Below are 23447 nucleotides of genomic sequence, written 5' to 3'. Positions count from 1 at the left end.
ACTGACACCTTAGCTAACACCTGGAATACCGCAGCAAAAGCCTAGCAGCACCTTAGCAACCACTTGGCACACCATAGTAGTGGCCTAGCAACACCTCAGCAACCACTATACCACTAGAAACACCTTAAGAACAACTTGCAATACCATTGCAACAGCCTATCAAAACCTTAGCAACCACTGTACATACCATACCAACTGCTTAGCAACACCTTAGCAATGACCTGAGATACCACAGGAATGAACTAGCAACACCATAGCAACCACTATAATACCACATCAAACTGGTTAGCAACACCTTAGCAACCACCAGGAGCACCACAGTAATGGCTGAGAAACACCTTAAGAACAACTTGGGATACCAAAGCAACAGCCTTATGACCTGTTGCTTTGGTATCCCAAGTTGTTCTTAAGGTGTTTCTCAGCCATTACTGTGGTGCTCCTGGTGGTTGCTAAGCAGCTGATGTGGTGTGTACAGTGGTTGCTATGGTGTTGTCATTGCTACGGTATTCCAGGTGGTTGGCCGAAGTGTTGCTAGGCTACTGCTGTGGTGTTAGCAACCACCAGGAACACCAAAGCAATGGCCTAGTGACACCTTGGCAACCACTGTACATACCACACCAACTGCTTAGCAACACCTTAGCAACCACTTGGAACACCACAGGAATGAACTAGAAACAGCCACACAATGTACTTTTGTTCCTTTTTAAGACACTACTGCATCATACAGTACAAGAAACCATAAGCATGATTATTTGATATTGCTCAACAACTGATGGCTTACACATGCAGTTTACACAATGGGGGGGATGTAAGCTTTTATTACTTGTTACTCTGGCACCATCAGATTATTCTTATCACCTGTATCTTGTTTATCTGATTATAGCCCTTCAGCCAGTCTTTCAATTTAGTCTTATGTTCTATTTTATGTTTGTTTATATTGCACATGTCTCACCTAGACAATCCTATGCCATTGGGATCAGCTGTAGTTAGTAATCTTTTTTTCATTTCTGCTTACTTCTTTATGACCAAGGCTGGTAACGACCATCAGCATTTGAAGCCTCATACTACAACGACTCACATGCATCTTCCTCGCTTGAATCGTTGCAATCACTTCCATGTCTGTGGAAGGGTGTGTGAAGATCTCAGCACATCATCCTCTCCAGGGAGGTAGAAAGTGAGCAATCTCAGCCTGACAGTGATCAGCGCACTCAGCCTACGCTGCCACACTACAAGACTCTCTCTAAACCAGCCTTGTAAGGCTACTGTGGCTTCCCGCAGCGAGCTGTCTGTGCATGCCTGCGTGAGGAGCGCGGTAAATGCACTTAGAACTGTGGACAGCGGCGAGTGTCACGTTCTTGCGGAGGAAGCTCCCTCAGGGCAGCCTCTGGCACCTGGGACTGAGGCCAAGCTGACTGTGAGAGAGGTCAAGGTCATGCGCTGCAGTGGGCCGCTGTTAGCCGCGAGCTGCTGATAAAGCCTGTGCAAAACTACACCCTCTTCCCTTTTTACCGTAGGGGCTGAAATTCATGACCCGCTAATGATGTGATCAGATTTAAGCGCTTGAAATCTTGACTTTCACCAGGATTCAATTTGACTACTTTGGTACTATTTGTAAAAGTAGACTACATGGAGGAGAAGAGAAACCAAACCTGGTCTTTTACTTTTAATGTCTCAACATTTTTGAAATCAAGGTATTCTTTTTCGTTTTTACTCCATTTATGTTTATTTGTGTATGTAACCATGTTATTTTACTGCTCAGGGTTGCGTTTCTAAAAAGCCTTGTAATGGTAACTTGATATCGATGACTTAACCTTTGGAATGTTTGCTAATTGGCAAGTAACGGCAAAATTAACAGCAAACCACAAGCTCGAAAATGATTCTTTATTAGAATTGTACATAGAGGTTTGCACCAAAGATCAAGCAGCTGCTAATTTGAGTGCAAAAAGTATATAATAATAATTAGCCGAGTTATTAACTAGCATTAAATGCTGTTACATATGTTCATATAGGAAAACAGTGGATTCACAAGTGAGAGCCATGCTTTTTTCTACCTCTATACTTCACAAAGCCCCAGACACTGTATACACGTTCTACATCTTTCCCTCTTATTACTTGCAAGTTTTGAACCCTCTGGGGTAGACAAACCTGCTGGAAAGGCACACTAGACATTTCTCAGTGTTTCTATTATTATCTTTGTGATAATTGGGCACAGAAATCCAGTTCAAATAGTTCCTGAATCTATAGAGTCGCCCATATCGTGAGATGGTACGTGACTCACATCTGGAGTTATGAGCCACTGAAGACAAGTTAGGATTCGTGCCATCTGCCTCTCACAGTGTGTAACTGGTGGATTCATGTGTCCATCATCTGCTGGTAATTGGTGTGTCTGTCTATATTTTGTGTGAAACTGACCAATGGACACTCAGGCAATCAGAACTTACACATCACATCGGAAACCTTCGCCTCAAGCACAGACATGAAATGTTGTGTAAAAAGTTTCCAGCAGTTTTGGAAAAAGCGATGAGGATAACATTTATATTTTATTCATACATTCCACCACTTTTGTAAACACAAGACTTTGGTTAAGCACCAAAACAATGTGTCTAGATGAGTAAAGCTATGTTTTCACAAGAGAAATTAGGAATTTTAAAACCAGCCTTCAATTTTTCTTTAAAGAGCTGAGATTGTTCTGAACATTTTGGTATGTAATATGTAGGTATCATGCTATATTTATATTTTCAATATAACTTATTTAAATATAAGTTGTATTTAAGTATTAAATAAATAGTCAAATGTTTAAGAATCTGTGCAAAAATGAAGAAAATGCCTGTAGGAACCAGAAGGTTAATATGAAAATGTTAAGGTGTTAAGAGTATTATAATGTTAATTAAAAAAATTGCTAAAAAATATATATTGTAGAAAAGGAAGCAAATAATGAGGTGGGCTATTTATTAGGGAAAAAATGACATAAGCATGGCTTTTTCAAATTTCAGGTTCATTTCACTTTAGTTTTGTTTTGCCATCAGTAGCTGTCTTGACAACTAATGCAATGGTGGGGCAAGGAGACAGATGCATATGCTTTTATTAAGGGCAAATGCAGGGTCATGGTCAGAACGGTCCAGGTTCAAATAGCCAAGACGAAGAGATCGGAGAATAGACATAATGAGAAACACACCAAACAAACCCAAAACATCAAACACGTTCAAACATATTAAACAACAAAAACCAGCAAACACAAGGGGCAAACACTGGGCTTAAATATGAACAAGGATAACGAAGGACAGGTGGAAAACAGGTGAGAACAATCGGGGCAGAGTCACGAAACAAGGGGGCAGGATTGTGAAAACCAAAACAAAAAAGCACATGGACTACCGGGATGAAAACACAACACAAGCACATGGGGCAGCGGGAGGAGCCAAGCGTGATAACTAAGTAACTTACAAATTTTATTTACGTTTCTTGATCATGTATTTACATCTCCGGCTGAGCGTGTATCATTGGTTGGTTGGTAACAGATTTAACAAATTAATTATCAATTTGAACTGAGCAAAGTTTCCTAATTTGAGGTGCTGTAAGATAAGGAGATACAATTTGCTTATTTATTCTGAATCTGCAGGAAATGTATCTAGAGCTTAACTACACTGTTAGAAATAAAGGTTCTGTGCAGGTACATTTTTCATTTGTAAAGGTACAAATAATGGAAATGTTCCCTCAAAAGTACAACAGTGGTTCTAAGGTCCAAATGTATACTTTAAATACATGGGTACTTTAAATATCAAACACACAAAAATACATCTTTGTATCTTTTGCTAAGCTAATGTTTTTAAACAGAACATTACAATTTCCAATGTAAAGAAAAGTTGTTGGGAACATTTCAAATAGTGCTGGACTTACATTAACAGCTCAAATGTTGGCTTGTAGCAGTTTCTTCTGAAGCTCTGGAAATGCCAGTTTTCTCCAGACATTCCTACATAAGGCCTAGGCCAGAGCTGGGGGTTTCAATCCAGCTCCAGCAACCCTAATCCTCTGAACTCTGCAAGACTAACAGCTCCATTTAAGCCCACCAGGCCAACACTGGTGCCCAAGCTCTCCTTCTTTTTTACTCTCACTTGTTCCCTCTCTCTCAGACTCCCACCATCCTTCTTACTTTCTCTTCTTTCCAGCCCTCTCCTTCATTCCATCTTTCTTACTTTCACACTGTCTCTTTCTGGTTCCCTCTCTCTTTCTCTTTCTTCTCTCTCTCTCTCTCTCTCTCTCTCTTTCCCTCTCTGGCAAGCTGCGTGTGGTTGGAGTGGCTAGCGCTCAGCTGAGGTCTCTCGTGGTGACCGCGGGGCCGCAGCCACAGAGCTTCTCTTTTTCATTTACTAATTAACCATGCAAATGAAATCTTAACAGGCTACTCAGACGCACTCCTCCAGGGAGCCAACTTTGGCATTAGCTCCTGAGTATTCTTCATCCGTTCAGAAGGGAAAAAAAAGAAAGAGAAGCTGAACTAGCACAGCCAGGAGAGAGGCAGCTGAATGGAAAACAGATGGAAACAGATCAGAATGGTAAACTGCCCAATCAGCACTTACCACACAGCAAAGTCAACCAATCACCAGTCACTGCCCTAAGATACCAATTATGACTCACATTACCAACATATCAACAACCAATCAGCACTCACTAGACCAGCATAGCAACCAAACAGCACTCATTACACCAACACATCAACAACCAATCAGCACTCACTAGACCAACATATCAACAACCAATCAGCACTCACTTGACCAACATATCAACAACCAATCAGCACTCACTAGACCAGCATATCAACAACCAATCAGCACTCACTTGACCAACATATCAACAACCAATCAGCACTCACTTGACCAACATATCAACAACCAATCAGCACTCACTAGACCAGCATAGCACCCAAACAGCGCTCATTACACCAACATATCAACAGCCAATCAGCACTCACTAGACCAACAAAGCAACCAAACAGCGCTCATTACACCAACATATCAACAACCAATCAGCACTCACTAGACCAGCATAGCACCCAAACAGCGCTCATTACACCAACATAGCAACAACCAATCAGCACTCACTAGACCAACAAAGCAACCAAACAGCACTCATTACACCAACACAGCAACAACCAATCAGCACTCACTAGACCAACAAAGGCAACCAAACAGCACTCATTATACCAACATATCAACAACCAATCAGCACTCACTTTTTAAAAGGATATATTTTTGGCCAGTATCATTGATTTCACTTGTGGCTTGTTTAGTTTTTTATATAATATATATTATATAATATATATTATATATATATATAATATATTATATATATATTATATAATAATATATAATATATATATATATATATATATATATATATATATATATATTTATACATGTTTGTCTTCGATTTCTGGAGTCTTATGTTCTTTGTTGTGTTTGATCATAGTTCATTTGCTATTTTCATTTCTATGCCATTGTTGGTTATTTTTTTATTTTTAATTTTTTTAATTTTAAAGCCACAAACAGTACTGGCAATTGAAGTAAGAAAATCAGTAAGAAAGCAATATGTAATTGTGGAACACTGTACTAGTATTATGTAGGTTAACTACATTTGAAAAATGTAGTATAGAGCACATGAGCTCCCTCAATGAAAAATTTGTAACCACCTTAAACTCGCAAAGTGACTAATTGTTTGTTCAAGTAGCTTGTGATAAAAATCGCCACCTTTTCTCAATCTATGAATCCTGGTGCACACCCCACAGGTATTTATGGCCCGATCATCCTTGTGCAATGTGCACAAACTTGAAGTTACTACCACCGTAAACATGCAAGGTGACTACGTTTTTGTCTGAGGAGCTTATAATCTAAAGTCTATAAGAACACATTATATTATATGCCATGCTAAAAAACTATACCTTTCCACCATACAGGTGGAAACAGCTTCATCATTCTTGACTGTTGCTTAATGAGAACTGCTATAACATCCAGTGTCTCCAATTCAGTTCAGTTGCTTTCAGTACTTTCTCCAACAGTACTTTTCCCAAAATGTGGATCCAGCCCTCTAGTAAACATCATTGAGGGTCACAGAAGCTGGGAAAACTCCACTGAGACGTACCAAGGCTCAAAAGGAAAAACTTGACTGTGTTTACCTTGATGAGGTCCTGTGTGTCGTCCGTGCAGTACACGCGGATGCTGTACTCCAGCGTGGAGCAGTAGGCGGGGGCGAACAGCAGCAGTTTGAGGCGCTTTGCGGCCGCCATGCTGAGAGACTCTCCCACCAGGGCAAAGCGGCCCAGCTGCTCCGTGAACACGCGACATGTCTCCGCCTCCAGCTGGCAGTAATACGGCTCAGACACCAGCTCCTCTCCCAGCAGCAGCACATCCTAACACACATACATAGCACTGTTTTGTACAAATTCCGGATGAACACTTGTGTCATATATGTTTAAGTACCTCTAGGCTGGGGTTTTTAAACAGAACCACTAAAAGTGCCATATTTAAGAAATCTCACCAAATCTGTGAGCCAACGGTGTTGTTTTTTTAGTTAACATTTTGCTATGACCCCAACTGGCCATTATTTATTGAAAACATGCCAAATTCAAAAATAATTTTAAAGAAAAACAAACAGTTTCATATCAAACAACAGACTACATTAGCTGCAGATAAGTGTTAAACCTCTTTAAATGTCCTGTTTAATTTACAGTAGTTTTTTTTTTAAACTGCCCATTTGCTTGAAATAGACACCTGGCACTTTTTTCTTTTTCTTTTTTTTTGTGGTGCTGTCCCATAGATTGTTGGGGAAGGGGCTTGAAGCAAATTATGTTGCACTGCATGCTGCGAACTGTAGTGCAGCTCATGGTGAAATAGACTAATATTAATTGAAAATTAAACTAATTTTGTGGACCAAATATGATTGTGCCATGTGCCTGACTTGTGCTTGATGCATGGGTTCTAAGCTATATTATATGCTCCATATGTATTACATATAAGAATGTACTGGGAAAAAAGGCACCACTAATTTATTCAAATTTCCAATGAATACAAACATGTTTTCATCGTTTCAAGACATATTTCTAAGAAAATTATAGATAAGGCAGGGGAAACTCAACATGTTCTAAACTTTTAGCAACCATGCAAGACCAGGTAGACCATCAAAACGGTTTCCATCAGCTAAACAGCTCTTAAATCTTTGAGAAAGTCAAGCTCGATTCTTGCTTCAGATCTGGATAATAAGAAATCCACTGTATGAAGACAAATGGTTCTGAATAGATGTATCACTGCCAAGAATCCATTATTGAGAAAAGGAAAAACAGACCTCAGCATCACTGAATGTGTTTGAGACTACCTTGTTTGTGAGACACAGAAAAGGCAACCGATTTCTAAGACAGAACTGTGAAAGTGTGGAAATGCAGAATTCTTTCCACAACAAAATTCTTTCAACAACTCTTCTATAAATATTGAAAAAATGACATCATATTTCCCCCCATAATTCTGAAGAAAGAATAACTTCTAGTTAATGGCTGTTTTGACTAAAAGTACAATAAATGAGGGGTGGTCATTATAGTGAATAAGTACCTATATATATATATATATGTTCAATGTGTATTATAGATGTAAAATAGTCATAGGCATTTCAATTGGTGCCTTCATCAGAACATTTTCACACAATTCAAAGGGCACCTGGAGGTTTCAAATTATGTAAAAAAAAAACAAAAAAAAAAAAACAAAACAGAAATGTTATTGTGTGCATGACACAGAGGCAGAGAAAAGGATGCTGGGTGCTTGTAGGCCAGTGTGGGCTGTTTAAGATGCATTGTGTTTTTCTCCAGAGTTCAGATCTGAATCCCATTAAATGAATTCCAATGAATCATTGAGCTGATTTGTAATTACCTGTTTTTTATTAGTGCTATTAGTCCCATGATCAAGACCCTTAAATGTAAGTGATTATATTTGATACTCATACAGTTATACATACACACATACACAACACACACATTTCTATCCACAACAAAAATGTAGGTCTTTGCATAAGAAAAATGAAACGGCATGGAATATGTCATGTTAATGAATTCTTCCCTGGCAATTTCCTCTTTATCTAATTGATAATACAGCCAATAAATGAAAAGGCAAGAAGAGAAGATGCAGACAGCTCCGGTCGGAATGTTGGTGATGCAATCTTGGCCCGGGTGAAAAGATGTGACCTGGACCCCCATGTTGGCCATGCTCATTAACATTGCCAAGGCAACAGCGTGACCAATCCCTCGCCATTTTACACTTCACCCAGCCGTTAATCAATTAGCCGCTTTGACAATTAGATGCACTTTTCTTTAACAGCCATGGGAATGAATTAATTGAAGCTGGGACCATGCTGGGACGTTCAAATATGAGACGTTCATTATGGCCACACCAGCTGGTGACTCCTGTATGCTGAAATGTATAACAGCAAACTCGTACATGCCTGAATGTCTGTGTTGTACAGAATTTATGAAGAGATATAAGGCATGAGGTTGGTATGGAGAAAAATGTGGCAGGGTAAAAAGGAAATCTCCCTCCGAGCGGCAATGTCCTAATGAAACATGTCGTTCTTTCGTAGCCTGTGGTCAAATACAATCTTATAATGGCTCCCCAGAGTGGCTTTAATTAGAAGAAAAGGCAAGTGGGACCCGTAGTGACAGGAACTTGCCGAGGAAGCTCATCACAGAGACTCCACTTTCTTTCACTTTCACACTCGCACACCCTCCCACTCATGGCCATCTAATCAACCCCACGGCCGCAGTCCCACCGTCATGCTCCTAGGGATGCCTTGGCCAGGAAATTACATCCTCCCGATCGATAAAATAAGCCACTGTCTTCATCAATGAAATTAGTATCGACATGAGGCATTTCCCATTCCATCACAATGAACTCTCCAAACATTTTATTCCAAGTTATTTTGGGCCATTTCCATTGGTCCGTTTGTCATGAAATTTTCATGCAATGTTAAAGGCAGCTGGCATTCTGAAATGATGTGAAATAAAGAAATAAATAAAGGGACAAACAGCAAAAAATGGAGATACAAGCTTTAGAAATGTCAACAACGATATATCTATTCCCTCTCACTCTCAAATCCACGCCTCTGTTCCAGGGGTTCAATATCAACCCAGGCTGGCCACTTCTTCCTGTCGCTTCACAGGTCTGCATTCTCTGGAGAAATTAACTGCTCTAAGCCAGTCTGCCAAGACTCCTATCCAGGACAAACTTGCCCGTTTCCTGCCTTTGTCTGGGGGTACCTGGGTGAGCGGGGCGACCTGTCGCCCGTGGGCTATATTTGGACTGGTGAATGATTAAAAGTGCTCTTCTAACCCCAGCCTAAGACAGGCCAATTCATTCAGCAGACGCCCCACTGCTGCCACACCGAGGGGCCTGAATAATTTATGCACAATATCGAACATGAAAGAGGACCTTCGCTCCCCACCTTCTGCTTCTTCATCCTTCTCCCTCTGGTTCCTCCTCTTCCTCCCCTCCTCTGTGCGCTGCCTGTCCCATTCTGGCCCCAACACTCTCAATGGCAGAGCAAGGCTTTTTGTGTCTAGAATTCTAAATGCAGTTCTAGAATTCAACTGAACTGTCTAGATACCATTGTTATATCAATCAGAACACAGTCTTGTGACATTCCATTTAGACCACTCTAAAGGCTGTTGCACACTGGATGCACTGAGTTGCGTCACGCAGCATCTAAAAACTTGAAACCATGGAGGTATGCACAAAGGTGCCAACATGACTTTGAGCACTGTTTAAGAGAACAGCATGCCATGCAGTTATTTACTATTACTACATTCAAATAAAGCTATATTGAGACCACAGAAAGCCTGAAAATGGGCTTAAAATTTGCACAGAGAAAGGCAGTCAGTCTTTTAGGTAAACAGACAGATGCTAAAGGTAAGTTAACTCAGCTAATATTACTATCCGAGATAGTAGTATTTCTGCTCATATCTTTCAGCTCAAAAGCAGTCTGTGAAGAAGTTGTAAACAGATGCCAAGCATAATAACTGATGCTTATCACTTTATTTCATTCTGTGTATACGAGTAGAGTGTAAAAATGAACTTGAACCTGTCGTTTTTGAGCTCTCCCTACCGGCATCCTCTAACAGCACTCTGCTACATGATGCTATGTGATGATGTGCTGCATGATGCAACATGTCCAGCCCTTAAAGACCTTTACACACAGAGCATATTTTATTTCTATAATTTAGTCAGACGACAATAAATTGATTCCAGCAACCGATGAGATAATTCAATCAAAATTTCAGCTTTTGAGCAAAGCAATGATGCTCTTCACACCACTTTCACTTTTCCAAAACAGACAGTAGATCAAAGTCATCATTTGCTACATTCTGTGAGCGGCAAAGGAGATCTTATTTGCACTTTGGGGGAGGAGAGAACTCTGAGAACTTGGGCTGGAGTTCGGGGCCTTCCCTGCTGTAGTAGGACTGATGTAGGACTGAGGAACAGGGAGGAGACGAGGTGCTGGTGGTGGGGATTGTGAACCTTTAGTCAAGGGAACAGAAGGTGAGGATGTGAATTTATAGGGCATTAGATTGGAAGAAGAAGGGGTTTCAGGCATGTTCCTGCCCCAAACTTTGGTCTGTCTGTTTGTTTTGTGCTTCATCTTGTGTCAAGCCCAAACTGAGTTAGTGAGATCAGACCTGTGAGGGAAAGAGTTAATAATGTTTCAGCTCCTGAATGAGGTAGTGAAACCCTCTGTTTTTTGGCATCCTGGGCAATGTCATAGTTTGCCCATTTTGTAAGAGGCAGATGACTTTCTCATTGATATAATTGGTATTCTGCCCATCTTCACAATATTGTGAAATTCCACAAAACAGTGACTTGCATTTGATATGTACAAGATGTTTTGATGCAAAAACATTGCTTCAGAATATTTCTCATTTTCATGACCCTTTTGCCTAAAAGTATTCCTCCTTAGGCTGGCTTAACAGGGTGAAACTAACTGTATACAGGGCAACTAATTGCATAATGTGAAATGGCTGCAAGATAATTTCATGCAACTTAACAGTAAAACAAAGCAATAAAAAAAATCAAGTTGCATGCAACACATATACAAGAGTCTCTTTTTCAATAAACCATCCTCTGTTTCATTTTCTTGTCCATTGATCTGGTGAAATCGGTCAGTTCTAAGTATGTAATCACATGTTGTGTATCACTATTTTGTTTGTGTGTAACGCCAGCCACAGATTTTTTCCTTCCCAGCTCATTGAAACAAGCATAGAAATTCTGTCAAAAGTGCAGATTCAAAACTGTCACTCCATATTGAATTTGTGTTTGTATGTAGATGATGATTTGAATTTGATTGAACGCTATTGCTGCCCATGCTTTCTAGACTTTCAATAAGAAAAACCGTCTGCAAGTTTTTTGCAATACTGTGCTGATTTAATGTCAAAACAAAAGTGGAAAACATGGATACAGAATGTAAATCAAATGCAAAAATATAAGTTGTAACTCCATAATTTATGGTGTATTAGTAGATTTGAATAGTATGGCAAAATGATAGTAATAATAATAATAACTCTAACAGCTGATGTTGTTGGTCACCATGGTGAATCATGAAGATTCTGCACTACTAAACTGAGATTCTGTGAAAGGCACTGTCTTTAGGTAGCTTCTAGACAAGGTCTTCTCCTGAGACCACTTTTCAGAAGATTACTGTCTGAGGGTCTGTTTGAACAACTGATGGAGGATACGGTTAGTCTGGTAACAAAAGGAGAGGAAAGACGAGAGGAGTGTGTGGCAGAATGGACCAGCTGAGCACATATTGCTGAACACAGCTGAAGTGGTGATTGAAGTTGTGGGGCCAGCAAATATACTATACACACAGTCATACACTCGCCTTCTACTTCCAACTTGTAATTCCACTCGCTGACCACTTTATGTGGTCCATTTACCTTGTAGGTCCACTATATAGTTGTACAATAACAGACCGTCTTTCAGTCCCCCTTTACCATGTTCATTATTGTCCAGTTTCTGACCACAGGACCATAGATATTATGTGAGTGGTGGAGCATTCTTGGCACAGCAGTGACACTGACATGGTAATAGCATGGTGGGTAGTGTATCAACGGAGGAGATGCAGGGTTTTTTACATATGTCAACCTGCCAGTGTCACTGAGTGTGTTTCCATACACTTAATAATCCAATCATAATTGGATGTCTGCAGTTATGTGACTATTTAAGTGGTCATGTAAACAGTATATTCTGATTTCTTAGACTGGAGTAAGAATAAAGAAATCAGATAAAGAGAGTTGGATATAAAAATGTTCTATTATCTTTGTTGCTACTTGCAAAAATCAATGCATCAACTTTACTGGCTATGAACTCTTTGTACACCATTTCACGTGTATTTAATATCGACTGAATGAAGAATAAAGGGTTTCCAAGGTGATGAGTCAGTCCTTAGTGATTTCCCGAGTGTCCATTGGTCATTTTCGCACAAAATATAGATGGAGACACAAATCCCCCGATTACACAGGGTAAGAGGCTCGTTATTATATAACTTGTTATTATCGTAAAGATTATAGACACATCAAATTTGACACATGGGCAAGTTCATGCACCCCAGAGGGTTAAGTACTGTTTATCTTTTTGCTGGACTACCAGGTCTTGCACAATTATCAGGAGTTTCATTTTCTTTCTATCTTTTAATAACCTTCCTTATTCAAGGGGATTATTTTATCCTATCTAAGCGAAATCAGCAGTTCTTGATTATAAAATCAGGACCAGAAATTGGATTTAAGTTTCTAAGTAAGCATTCACACAAACACAATCTCTGCCTTACCTCCCATGATCCCTCGTAAGACTGCTTCTTCAGTCGGATGGCCCAGTTCTCAGGGCAAGCATCTGAACAATGGTCCATGCTGATGATGACCGGGCGGGTGAGGACCACGCCTGGAGGGCCACAGCTCACCACAGGACTTAGTAGTGTCTGGCAGCCGGCCAGGGGCAACCTGAAAGGGGCATAAGCGTGGGACAGAGTCAATGTTAAGGTCAAAGGGACCAGAACGGGGCTCGCCCACACTGGCTCGCAGCCAACATCACTATCTCCTGATGCTATAGTAAATATCTTCCAGTCATTTGAAGATTTCTGTTATGGGTTTTCTGCCACTATGCATTGTTTTTTGTCTGCAAATATAAAAAACTTTTAGCTGCATTTTATTCTAGTAGTTTTTGTTTTATGCACCAAAAACAAGCTCACTGTACTTAAATACTTCATTAAAGTATTCATTCATTTAAGTCAATTTTTTGAGACTTTTATTTTAACTCTGATTCATTTCAAATTAAATATTCAACTTTTTACTTTGTTTCTCTGAAGTGAGAACAAACAGAAAAGATCTAAAAAGATTGAAAGATCTGAAAAAATATCACACATTTTTAAACTGAAGCAATTATGGTGCACTTTTCACCAATTGTCCATTTGTAGCTACTACAACTAGACAGATTTTCAGACAAGAATTTTACGACATACAGTGAAATGTAAATATAACCTTTTCCGGATGAATGTAATTTTTTCGTAAACAGGGACATTTGACTCCTTTTTAACTGCATACAAGAAATTGTTCTTCAAAATAATTGCATAATACTAAAGCAACTAATTTTGTAATTTAACTCAGGTATATAAGTAATATAATAATATAATAAAGTATATTAACTCAGAAATATAAATAAAAGGCTTCTGTTTATGTTTGAGTAATATTTCACAAAGCTTATCTCTACTTTCACTCTAATACTGAAGCTGTGTTCTTTGTCCAACACCGGCAATAATAAATTGTTTCCTGACAGCCATGAACAGCACAATGTTTAATTGTTTCAATCCACTCCAACTACTGTCTGCAGTAACAACATGCCTTATCACATCAGTCTAAATGAGTGGGCTTAAACTGCTGTGGGCTGTATGTGGGGCTGAATGTAAAAATAAAACATTAATGAAATCAAAACAGCAGCTTAGTTATGTGGATCTTTCTACAGAATTGGTTCAAAGTCAGAGTTCAGATTTTTCTTGGAAGTTAGACTAAACTCTTTTTGTTTTGAGTGACCTAATAATTTAATTACATTTATTTTATTAAAACAAATAATTGAACATTCCATTTTTTGTCACCAACAAAACAATCATACAAGTATTGAAACTTTCCTAAATGTTTCACAGGTGACTGCTATGGTAGTTTTTGCAGAACTCAAAAACACTAACAGTACATGTCTAGCAAAGACAGCTTTGAACAGTTGCACTCATAAAATCATAATATTTGTATTAAAAAACAAAAAAGTTTACTTAATTGCAGAAAATGCATGTTTTGGTAGTGACAATGTTTAATATTCCACACTGAATTTCAGATGTGGGGGTAAATTTACTTCAAAACAATGAGATTTAAGTGCTCAGCATGTGACCATGAGGGACAGGGACAGTCTTACTTCCAGCGTACTTCCTAAGGCATAAATAAGGCTCCGCCCATGGGCTAAAATTCTTTGTGTTTTGACATTGGCATGAAAATGTGCGGCAGCATTTTTTGATAAAAAATATTTTTAATTTAAAAATTAAACTCTAATTTAAAATCTTTAAATTTCCCCTCAAAAGAGATAAAAGATCAATCAAAAAATGTTAAAATTTAAATTTAAATTTAAAATATAAATGACATTTTTTAAAAGTGTAAATTTTATGTGTTTAAGACAGCCACTTTCCAATAGAAAGTACCCTATAAATTATGATTTTGCATATATTTAGCTTAATATTATCTCATTTAATGCCTTGGGTTTAAATAGATTGTACCATGATCCTTGTAAGTATCTGATTTCTGAATACTTGAGGTTGTTTTATTTTGTTTTTTGTATTTTTTTTTACTAAATGAGTGCAGTTTGAACTAATTGAACTCAACACGTGTGCACATAAACCACCAGGACGCAGCATGACGGTATTTCTGCTATTGGAAAGAGGGATGACTCACTGAAGTCTTAGACGAGACAGAACACAAACTCTCACAAAAGCCTTTAATTCTGAAGCTGATATTAGTCATCCGTTTGACCACGAGCTCTTGTTTGCACACACACACGCGCGCACACCTATACACACGCTGGCATGGGGGAATCGACTTCAATCATGTTCAGCACTGCCTGCCAGGTCTTTCTTCTCCTTTACTTGTTTTTTTTCTCCTTGTTCTGTGTCAAACTGTTTTACGCTAGGAAGACGAACTGAAGGTGGACCTACCTCAGATCCTCCTTCCTCTGCACAGTGAGGTATATCTCATAGATTTTGCCTCTGGGAATGGCCTCTGGGGGGATGAGCAGGCTTATCCCTGGTGAGAAGGAGAAGGAAGCTCATTTGCTGTGTATGTAAGTCACAGTGTTTCCACAAAGGGCCTGTATGTGCTGACAAAACCACAGGCAGTTAACGTGGAAATATCAGGAGGTAAAGCCAAGGCCAAACATACCCGTCTCTCCAGCTGAAAAAGGCTTAGCTCCCTCAACATAGAGGGTATCCTGTAATGAGAATACACGTCTGGGGACAACTTGTTAAACTTTTGGTGCTGGATTGCAGTTAAATCCACCCCAAACAATAAAACCCACTCCCAATGTCCTCTAGTTTGTACTCTTATAATGCCTAGAGCACAACTGATAAAAAAAAAAACTAGCAAAGTTAGCTGATGGCTGATGACTGTTTCCCTTGCTTATTTGCTGATTTACATTACCCCCATGGGCTAACGATGGATGTAAGTGGGCATACCTTCACCCCCTACTTTGAGTTCTGCCATGGATTAGTTTAAAAGTTTCACTCTCAGTTTGTTCCTACTCTTATCAGGCTACTTGCCCACCTGCATTTTGCCAAAAATTTCTCATGGTTGTCCCCAGATGTTCCCATTACAAGGTCATATCTGGCCCCACTAGACTAAGCAGAGAGCGCAGAAAGTTCTAGCAGATGTTAAATTTTATGCTGTACTGAAACGGTTCCATTTTAGTCCAAATGAAATCATGTAGTAACAAGTAAATGAACTAGTTTTATTCAAATCAAATGCTTTGTTGAACCACTGTTTCAATCAAAGTATTTATTTGTGTTGAATAATAGTAGCTGCTTGTTACCATACTTTTGAAGTTTTAAGTTGAAGTAAATTGTTAAACTAATGTTGAACCATTTTTTGCAGTACGTTGGTCAGTTTTGTCCTCTATGTGGACAGAAGGGGCTGATATTAACATTAAGTCTGCATTATTGGCTAGGACTTATTCCAATATGGCCACATATATGTAGGCATCTGAAGCTGTATGTAATTCTGTACACTGTAAAAATGTATCATCTGTTTAATTTTCAAATTTACTGTTTAATTTTCAAATTTACTTCACGTGATAAGCAGTTCAACTTGTTTTGTACAACCCATAGTTTGAATGAAATATTTGTTTACTCTGAATTCATAACCTCCTAATGAACCTTGCAAGACCCCCTGAATATCAATAGGGAAAAATGCATGCTCAAGTATAAAATTCAGGTAATAGTCACTGTTTAGCCGGCTTCACCCACCAAACACTGGGTGACTGTCTTTTATATTGTCAACTAACAAGAGCTGCAGTATGCTCTGCCTCAGGGTGGCACTATTGCAAATTGGCTCACTCAGTTGGTCCATCATAGCCTAGCAACTGTAACTGTGCCTGGGATACCTCTTAAAAACATTACAATGTGTCATAAACCTAAAAACTCAGCCAGCTTCCAAAGAGTTTGTTGGAAAGAATGAATTGTTACTCATTTCCCAAACCAAAGGCAAAAGTAAGAGATGAATAAGATCTCAGTTAATGTGTGGAAGACCACAATATTGAACTAGAACAGAGAATTCTCTGAAGAATTGTTAATAAACCAATAAGCACTGCTATGATGAGTGAGAGGGACCCCTTGAATACCAGGCACTATTTCAGACCTGCTTTTTTGTATTGTGAGAGCCTGTTTGCTTGCTAATTTAGCTAATGTAAGTTAGTGTTCGAGACAAGCTAATAGATTACCTTAGGTAGCCAGTAAACCCAATGGAGCATTGAACACTGCCTTCTTTCTGAGGTAAATGTTAACTAAGTATCGAAGTAATTATTGGACTAATGTTTCAAAACCAACTTGAATCATTCTCTTAACTTGGTTTCAAGTAAATGATCCATATAGTAGCAGTACTCTTATTTCAGTAAGGACACTTAATGCTCTCTCCAGCAATGTTGTTCTAGAATCAGCTAAAACTGTTGCTATCAGCCGAAGCTGTTAGTCACTATAACTGATCCAGTTGGTTGAACACTAGCATGGCTGCTCTTCTGCTTTTCCCTTTCTCCACCCTGCCATGGAAACAGAGCGACTGGGCTATTCTCAATGAGCGCCAACACTTCTGAGAGATTCATTTCCTCTCCCTGCACCTTCGGCCGAGCAAGGGATAGCTCCTAATGTGACAGACTGATGAGGCCTGTGTCTCTTATTGAGAGAGCTAATTGCCCTGAATACACTCTGCTGGTGTCCTTGGACTGGATAAGGTTGCAGCACGAAGGCACCGATCGGCTTACTATGCTCATGGCCTACTGCAGCTGCGGCCTGGCCACGGGCAGATCGTTTCCGTCTGCAGGACAGGCTCAACAATTACTAACCTCACCTAATGAGTCCCTTAGTATATATATCAAAATGGAATGTGTCGTTTTGTACGATCAATATATTCCTAAATTTACAGAGAATATATAATCAGGACTGTAATATAATGGACTGCAAATGTATAATGTGCACTTTTGACACTGTTTACCTTTAATAACAGTTTGTTACGAGTAAAAAGACATCATTTTTTAAATTACACTATACTTTTGCTATTGCCAGTGATGCCACAAAGGGGCATTCTGGCTTAAAACTAGAACAGAACATTAATTGGTTTGTTACACAACACACAACATTGCACCCTTCATCCTCATCAGTTTGACAGAATGCGCAATTGTGCATTTTTTTGCTTTCTTTCATCAATGTTTACTCGCTAGAAAAGCACCACACAAATACATCACACAAGTATTGGGAATCCCTGTGCTGTCATCCAGTCTTGACTGCAAATCAATAAGCTAATAAATACATCTGAGCCAGCATTAATGCAACTTTTACCTCAGGTGTTGAACAAAATCATAAAAAAAACAGTGATTCTGTCTTTAATCAACACAAAAACGACATCAGAGACAAGTTTCTACCCCTTTAGCCAGAAGAAAGAAGCCAAGCTGGTGTAGATAATCTCCTTGCTAGTAGATTAGTAGCTTTCAGTTTGTTGTACTGAGGCATTTCTGTAATTTGAGTAATTTATTTTCCTATTGTAGCAAAGATTGGAATCAATTACTCATTTATTTAGATTTCAAGCAGTTACATTTGCTGTCTGCATTCAGCTGCTAATGGAAAAAAAAATCAAAAAAACCCATCTCTATAAACCCACCTTAAAGCTGTCAGTGTTCTGAAAGTTCCTCCTACATTCAAGATACATCATAAGAGAGGATTCTAGGCTTTACATCAGAATATCTCACTACATAGCAAGGGTGGGGAATTCCAGTCCTGGAATGCCAGAATCCTGCATAGTTGGGTGAGTTTCCTGCTCAGGAACACATGATTCAGCTCAGCAGTAAATTGCTAGGTTTAGGTCATGTGCTAGAGCAGGGAAATCACTAAACTGTGCTGGACTCTGGCCCTCCCCAGCCCTGCTGTTGAGACTACTGCGGCACCAACAGCATTGCACGTGAACAATTTTGGTCACTGTAGATTAAACATGGACATCTGAAGCTTGTAGAAGAAAAAGAAAATGTTTAAAACAGATAACAATGACTATTTTTTGGTTTTGGCTGAAAAGGTATTTCAGTTCATAAAAAGAATCCTAGGGATGCATGATGATATCAGATTCATATTGGTATCAGAAGATAACTGCTTAAAGATGATTAGTATTGGACATATTTTAGGACTAGCATATGTAGCCAATAAACCTAGTGAAAGACAGAGCCCTGGGCCTTCTTGCTGAGGTGAATATTAACTAAGTAACGAAATAATTGGACAGATTTTTGGATTTGACCAATGTTTAAAATCCATATTTGGTGACATTTTAATTGTACTCTGGTAGAGGGTTCCCCTTTTGGTTCTTGGTTCCTCTCAAGGTTTCTTCCTCTTACTCCTTGCCACTGTTGCCATTGTCTTGCTCATTGGAGGCTTGGACCCAGATTTTTCTGTAAAGCTGCTTTGTGACAAAGCCGGTTGGTAAAAGTGCTATATAAATAAACTTTGACTTGACTTGATCTGACTAATCCAGAAAGACGAGCACTAATTTCTACATTTTATAAATGTTTATGTATCGGCATTAGGAACATACTTGAAAAATATTGGATATTGACGCAAGCCCACAATTCCCATTTTGTTGCATGCCCTAAATACTGGAAAGCTTTTTACAGTTAACATGATTACTGTATCAACTGACGTGCGATTCTTGCTTATTCTTGGTTGAGCTGTATGACCTCTTGCTGATCCAAAGGCCTGTCATTTGCTGTAAAAGTGCTGCGGTTTAAGCATTTTCCCCCCACTTGCACTTCCTGATGAAATCAGACCTGATGTCTTAGTCACACCCCTTGCTGCTGCCCTGCGACTCACCCGTGTTGGGGAGGGTCAAGCGGCCACCAAGGAAGTTGAAGGTGCCATAAGAGGTGTTGACGTTGTCTCGCGGCAGCGTTTTGAAGTAGCTCTGAGACGAGAGGCGGCTGACGAAGTCTCCAGGCTCACCAGGCAGCTTGCCATTATGCAGCGTCTGAGAGCCGTTGGGCAGCGGCTCCAGCAGAGGACCATTACTCATGGAGAACTTCTGGGCCATATCATGGCGAGAGCGCAGGGTGCCCTGATAACTAGTGGTGGTGGTGGTCAGATCTGGCTGTATGGTCAGCAGATGGGAGTTCTCTGGTTAAAGAGGGAAAAAAGAAGAGTTAGAGGGAAATAAGGAAATAGAGAGAAAGCACTGTGTTTCGCGTGATGTCACACTATATAGTTGCTGCAATTTTGAGGTTTATTTTCCTTCATTCAAACATCATTTAAATCTCCAGAAACAGAGAACTAAAGTCATACCTGCTGTTTACAGCTCCGTTAGGGGGACTACGGTTTATCTCTCGTCTGTTACCAGAAGCTAAGGTTATTTAAATGTTATTTTTCTTCACATCTGTGTTAATTAGCTGATGCCCTTACCCTCCTATGATGAGTTTTTCTCCTCTTTATGCAACACCATGGCATCCTTTACCCACCCTGACGTGGATATCCAGTAGGCTTCTGTGCTTTTAAATGCTTTGAGAAACTCTCCAGAACTCAGAAATTTGGTAGCTTTTCTGCCAGTTTAAGTGGGACCAGACGTTTGGAGGGGGGGTATATAAAGATTGCAGCCTATTTTATTGACTATGTCGAGGTAACATTTTTTCTTTTCCAAAGTAAGGTGAGTAATTTGAGCTATCTCTCACCTCTAGTTACGTTTGTGTGGAGCAGTGAAGCCAGAAATTGGTCCCAAATATGGACTCCACAACAGAAGGGTCATGTGATTGAAACACTAGGATAGAAGCAACTGTCTTTTAACCTCAATCTTGTCTGTACTTTTCTTCATATTTAATAAATAACATAACTTTTTAAATCTCCAAAGTCTTCAGTTCTAGTCCTTAAATCCAGTTTCTGGTCCTGGATTTTGTTATGACTAGTAATAAACTGAACTGTTGAGATAAATGTCGATGTGGCCAAACAATTATATCAAGAATTCAGTTCACTACCAGTTGCAACAAATTCCAGGACAAGAAACAAGATTCAAAGATTGGCTTTGATAAATTCTTGCTGTGTCAGAAATCCACACGTTAACCAGTTTGAGATTGCTCAACAAAAGTATATGCTAAACTGTTTTAACTGGAGTGAAAAGCTAGGAAAACAAAGCTTTCCTGCCTTATCAGGACGATGTACTCTGTTTCTGACAGCATGGTATGACAGTAGTGTAGTTTAGACAATGTAAACAAACCCTGACAGCAGGATTTTCCCCTTTTTAGCTTTTATTTTCTGGCAGAAGTCCGACTTTCAGTCTATGTGAGAGTTCAAAATAAAAAAGATTTGAAATTGGATTGTATCGCAGTGTATCATGATATATTGTACTATAACCCTATATTGTGACTAGCATGCTAGCTTGCAGCTAATGATTTAGCTTGGGACTAACATGATAGCTTATGGATGGGTATTAGTTTGGAGCACTTCTTTCAAATATTGTACTTTTATAATGTTGAATAAACTAAATATTTCAAGCCACTGCTTATTGTTTATTGTTTTTCCTTATTGAAAGTGTATCTAACTGCTAAACACTACTGTATCACATTAAACTGAATGTTGTGAGTCCCAAAAAATTATGCTCAACTGTGTTATTATTGCTATATTATAGCTAGTGGCTATGATAAGTTTCAAATCATTCAAACAAGCATTTACCATTTGTTGTCAGATGAGCCAACACACTATGCAAAATCCGAAATGCAACTGAGGAAACAGAAAAGAACTAAATGACGAATATTGTTCTTTATACTGTAGTCAGTTTTTGCAGGAGCCTATAGCCAAAAAGCAAAAAAGGCCATTAGGTTCCATTATTTCCTAGATACATTAGCATCATAGCTCCAGTACAAAAATAAATAAACAAACTTTGTGCACTAACCTTGTCTTAGTTGATCAGCTAAATTTGGGGTAATGGGAAAACTGTTAACATGATTCCTAGCAGAACTATTTCTTTAAACCCGGCCAACAGAAGTCAATGCAAACGCACACAAATCACACAACATTCTCCACACAAGTATGGATAGTCCATTGTTCACAAACCCTTAACACTGATAAGAACTGTCTCATGGATAAATCAATGCCTTCTTCTCTTCAGCAACCACAATCAATTTCATACAGCTTTTAAGGCCAGCTTAGGAGGGCCCATTTAAAAAAAAGCTCTTTTCAGGCCTGCTTAAGTCTTTGCAGGAAAAAAAAAACAAAAAAAAAACAAAGAGACTATGTTCAGCCCACTTTTCCATTTTCCAGTCCAGAGCCACTTTCAATTCTGTCACATCAGATTACAGTCAAAAATCAGCAAGAAGAACATGACATTAAGTGCGGGGCGGCTAGCGGAGACTGTGCGAGGGCGCTCGGATGGAAAACAGCTCAACAATGTCATCACCTCATAGCCGGCTGCTGGAACAGGTGGCTGGCTGATGGACTCCCTCACATATTCTGCTTTAGCACAAAAGCTACAGCATTGACGGAAACGGACCACTGTGGTCATGTTTGTCCACTTGGAAATGCACCACAGGCTGCATACATGAACACACATGGAGAAACACACAAATACACCAGCACAAAAGATCTGCAGGCTGGTGGAGTCACTGGTGACCAGGGATGGACCGAGATCAAAACCAAGCATCCTGTATCTCGCTTCACTGTTCATTGGTAACTTTATATATATATATAGTTGGAGGAATGTTAGCATGTTGCTGTGTGTGCGGGTGCGGGGGGGGGGGGGGGGGGGGGGGGGGCTGGGGGGGGGCTACAACTGGACATTCAAAAACAAGAACTGACCCAAATGGGAAGCAATGGAACTCAAGGTTCTAGTTCTAGTTCATCTTACACCTTCCTAAGTGACAGCTGGAACTGTCATAACCGCAATTTAAGAATTTATTTGAGTTTTTGGTCGTTTTAAACGTACAAAGTGTCTAACAAAGCACCTACTTTGGCTAATTACTAGCTATCTTAGTCAAAACCTAGTTATGCTAACATGAAATAATATAGTAAATGCCTGCAAATGCACAGAATCGTGCATAGAATCAAGCAAAGCTTACATTTATCACCGCCGAGTGTGAAAATCGGTGCCAAAACAGTTATGTTTCGCTAACAAACGCTAATATCTTCAGCATTAGCATCATAACTAGCTGATGTGACGTGAGCAAAGAAATCATTTTACAAATAACAATCAACACATGAACGTAACACTCCATTAAGCGTTTCGGTGGACTAATTGGTGGTGAAGTAGTGCTTTGTTACTTCATCCTCACCTAAAACAATAGAGAATGAGCTACATTGTTGTTAGCTTCAGCTGCAAGTGTTAGCAAAGGCCGAAGAGCGCATCCTTGTGTACCGTATAGTCCTGCTGGTACCAAGCTTGAGTACGTTCCAAAAAACAAACACAAAAACAGTCCTAGCTTTGTGTTAGCTAACATCACCTAGCCAAGTAAGCTAACGGTCCCACTTTACATTAAGTGTCTATAATAACTGAGTAGTTACATGTGAACAACATATGCAACAACAACGTAACTACCAAAGATTTGGTCACTGCCACAGATGGATTGCAGAAATACACCTTATACAATTATACATGTTTATCTTAATAGCAGTAACAGCCT

The 23447-nt window shown here is 39.3% G+C and overlaps 1 protein-coding gene across 4 annotated transcripts in view; it reads right to left on the bottom strand.

The window, feature by feature from the left end:
• Positions 1-23447, bottom strand: part of unc5a (unc-5 netrin receptor A) — a 322248-nt gene that overhangs the window by 33088 nt on the left and 265713 nt on the right. For all 4 annotated transcript variants that reach the window (XM_017706248.2, XM_017706250.2, XM_017706249.2 and 1 more), the window contains 4 exons: positions 19663-19962; positions 15265-15352; positions 12847-13015; positions 6167-6400 (listed from right to left, as the gene is read on the bottom strand). In XM_017706248.2, coding sequence (XP_017561737.1) covers positions 6167-6400; positions 12847-13015; positions 15265-15352; positions 19663-19962 — 791 coding nt within the window. The remainder of the gene's footprint in view (positions 1-6166; positions 6401-12846; positions 13016-15264; positions 15353-19662; positions 19963-23447) is intronic.

Source organism: Pygocentrus nattereri, chromosome 14 (genome assembly GCF_015220715.1).
Source record: "Pygocentrus nattereri isolate fPygNat1 chromosome 14, fPygNat1.pri, whole genome shotgun sequence".
Taxonomy (NCBI): domain Eukaryota; kingdom Metazoa; phylum Chordata; class Actinopteri; order Characiformes; family Serrasalmidae; genus Pygocentrus; species Pygocentrus nattereri.
Note: the sequence above shows the minus strand (reverse complement) of the source record. Positions and strands in the feature narration are given on the sequence as shown.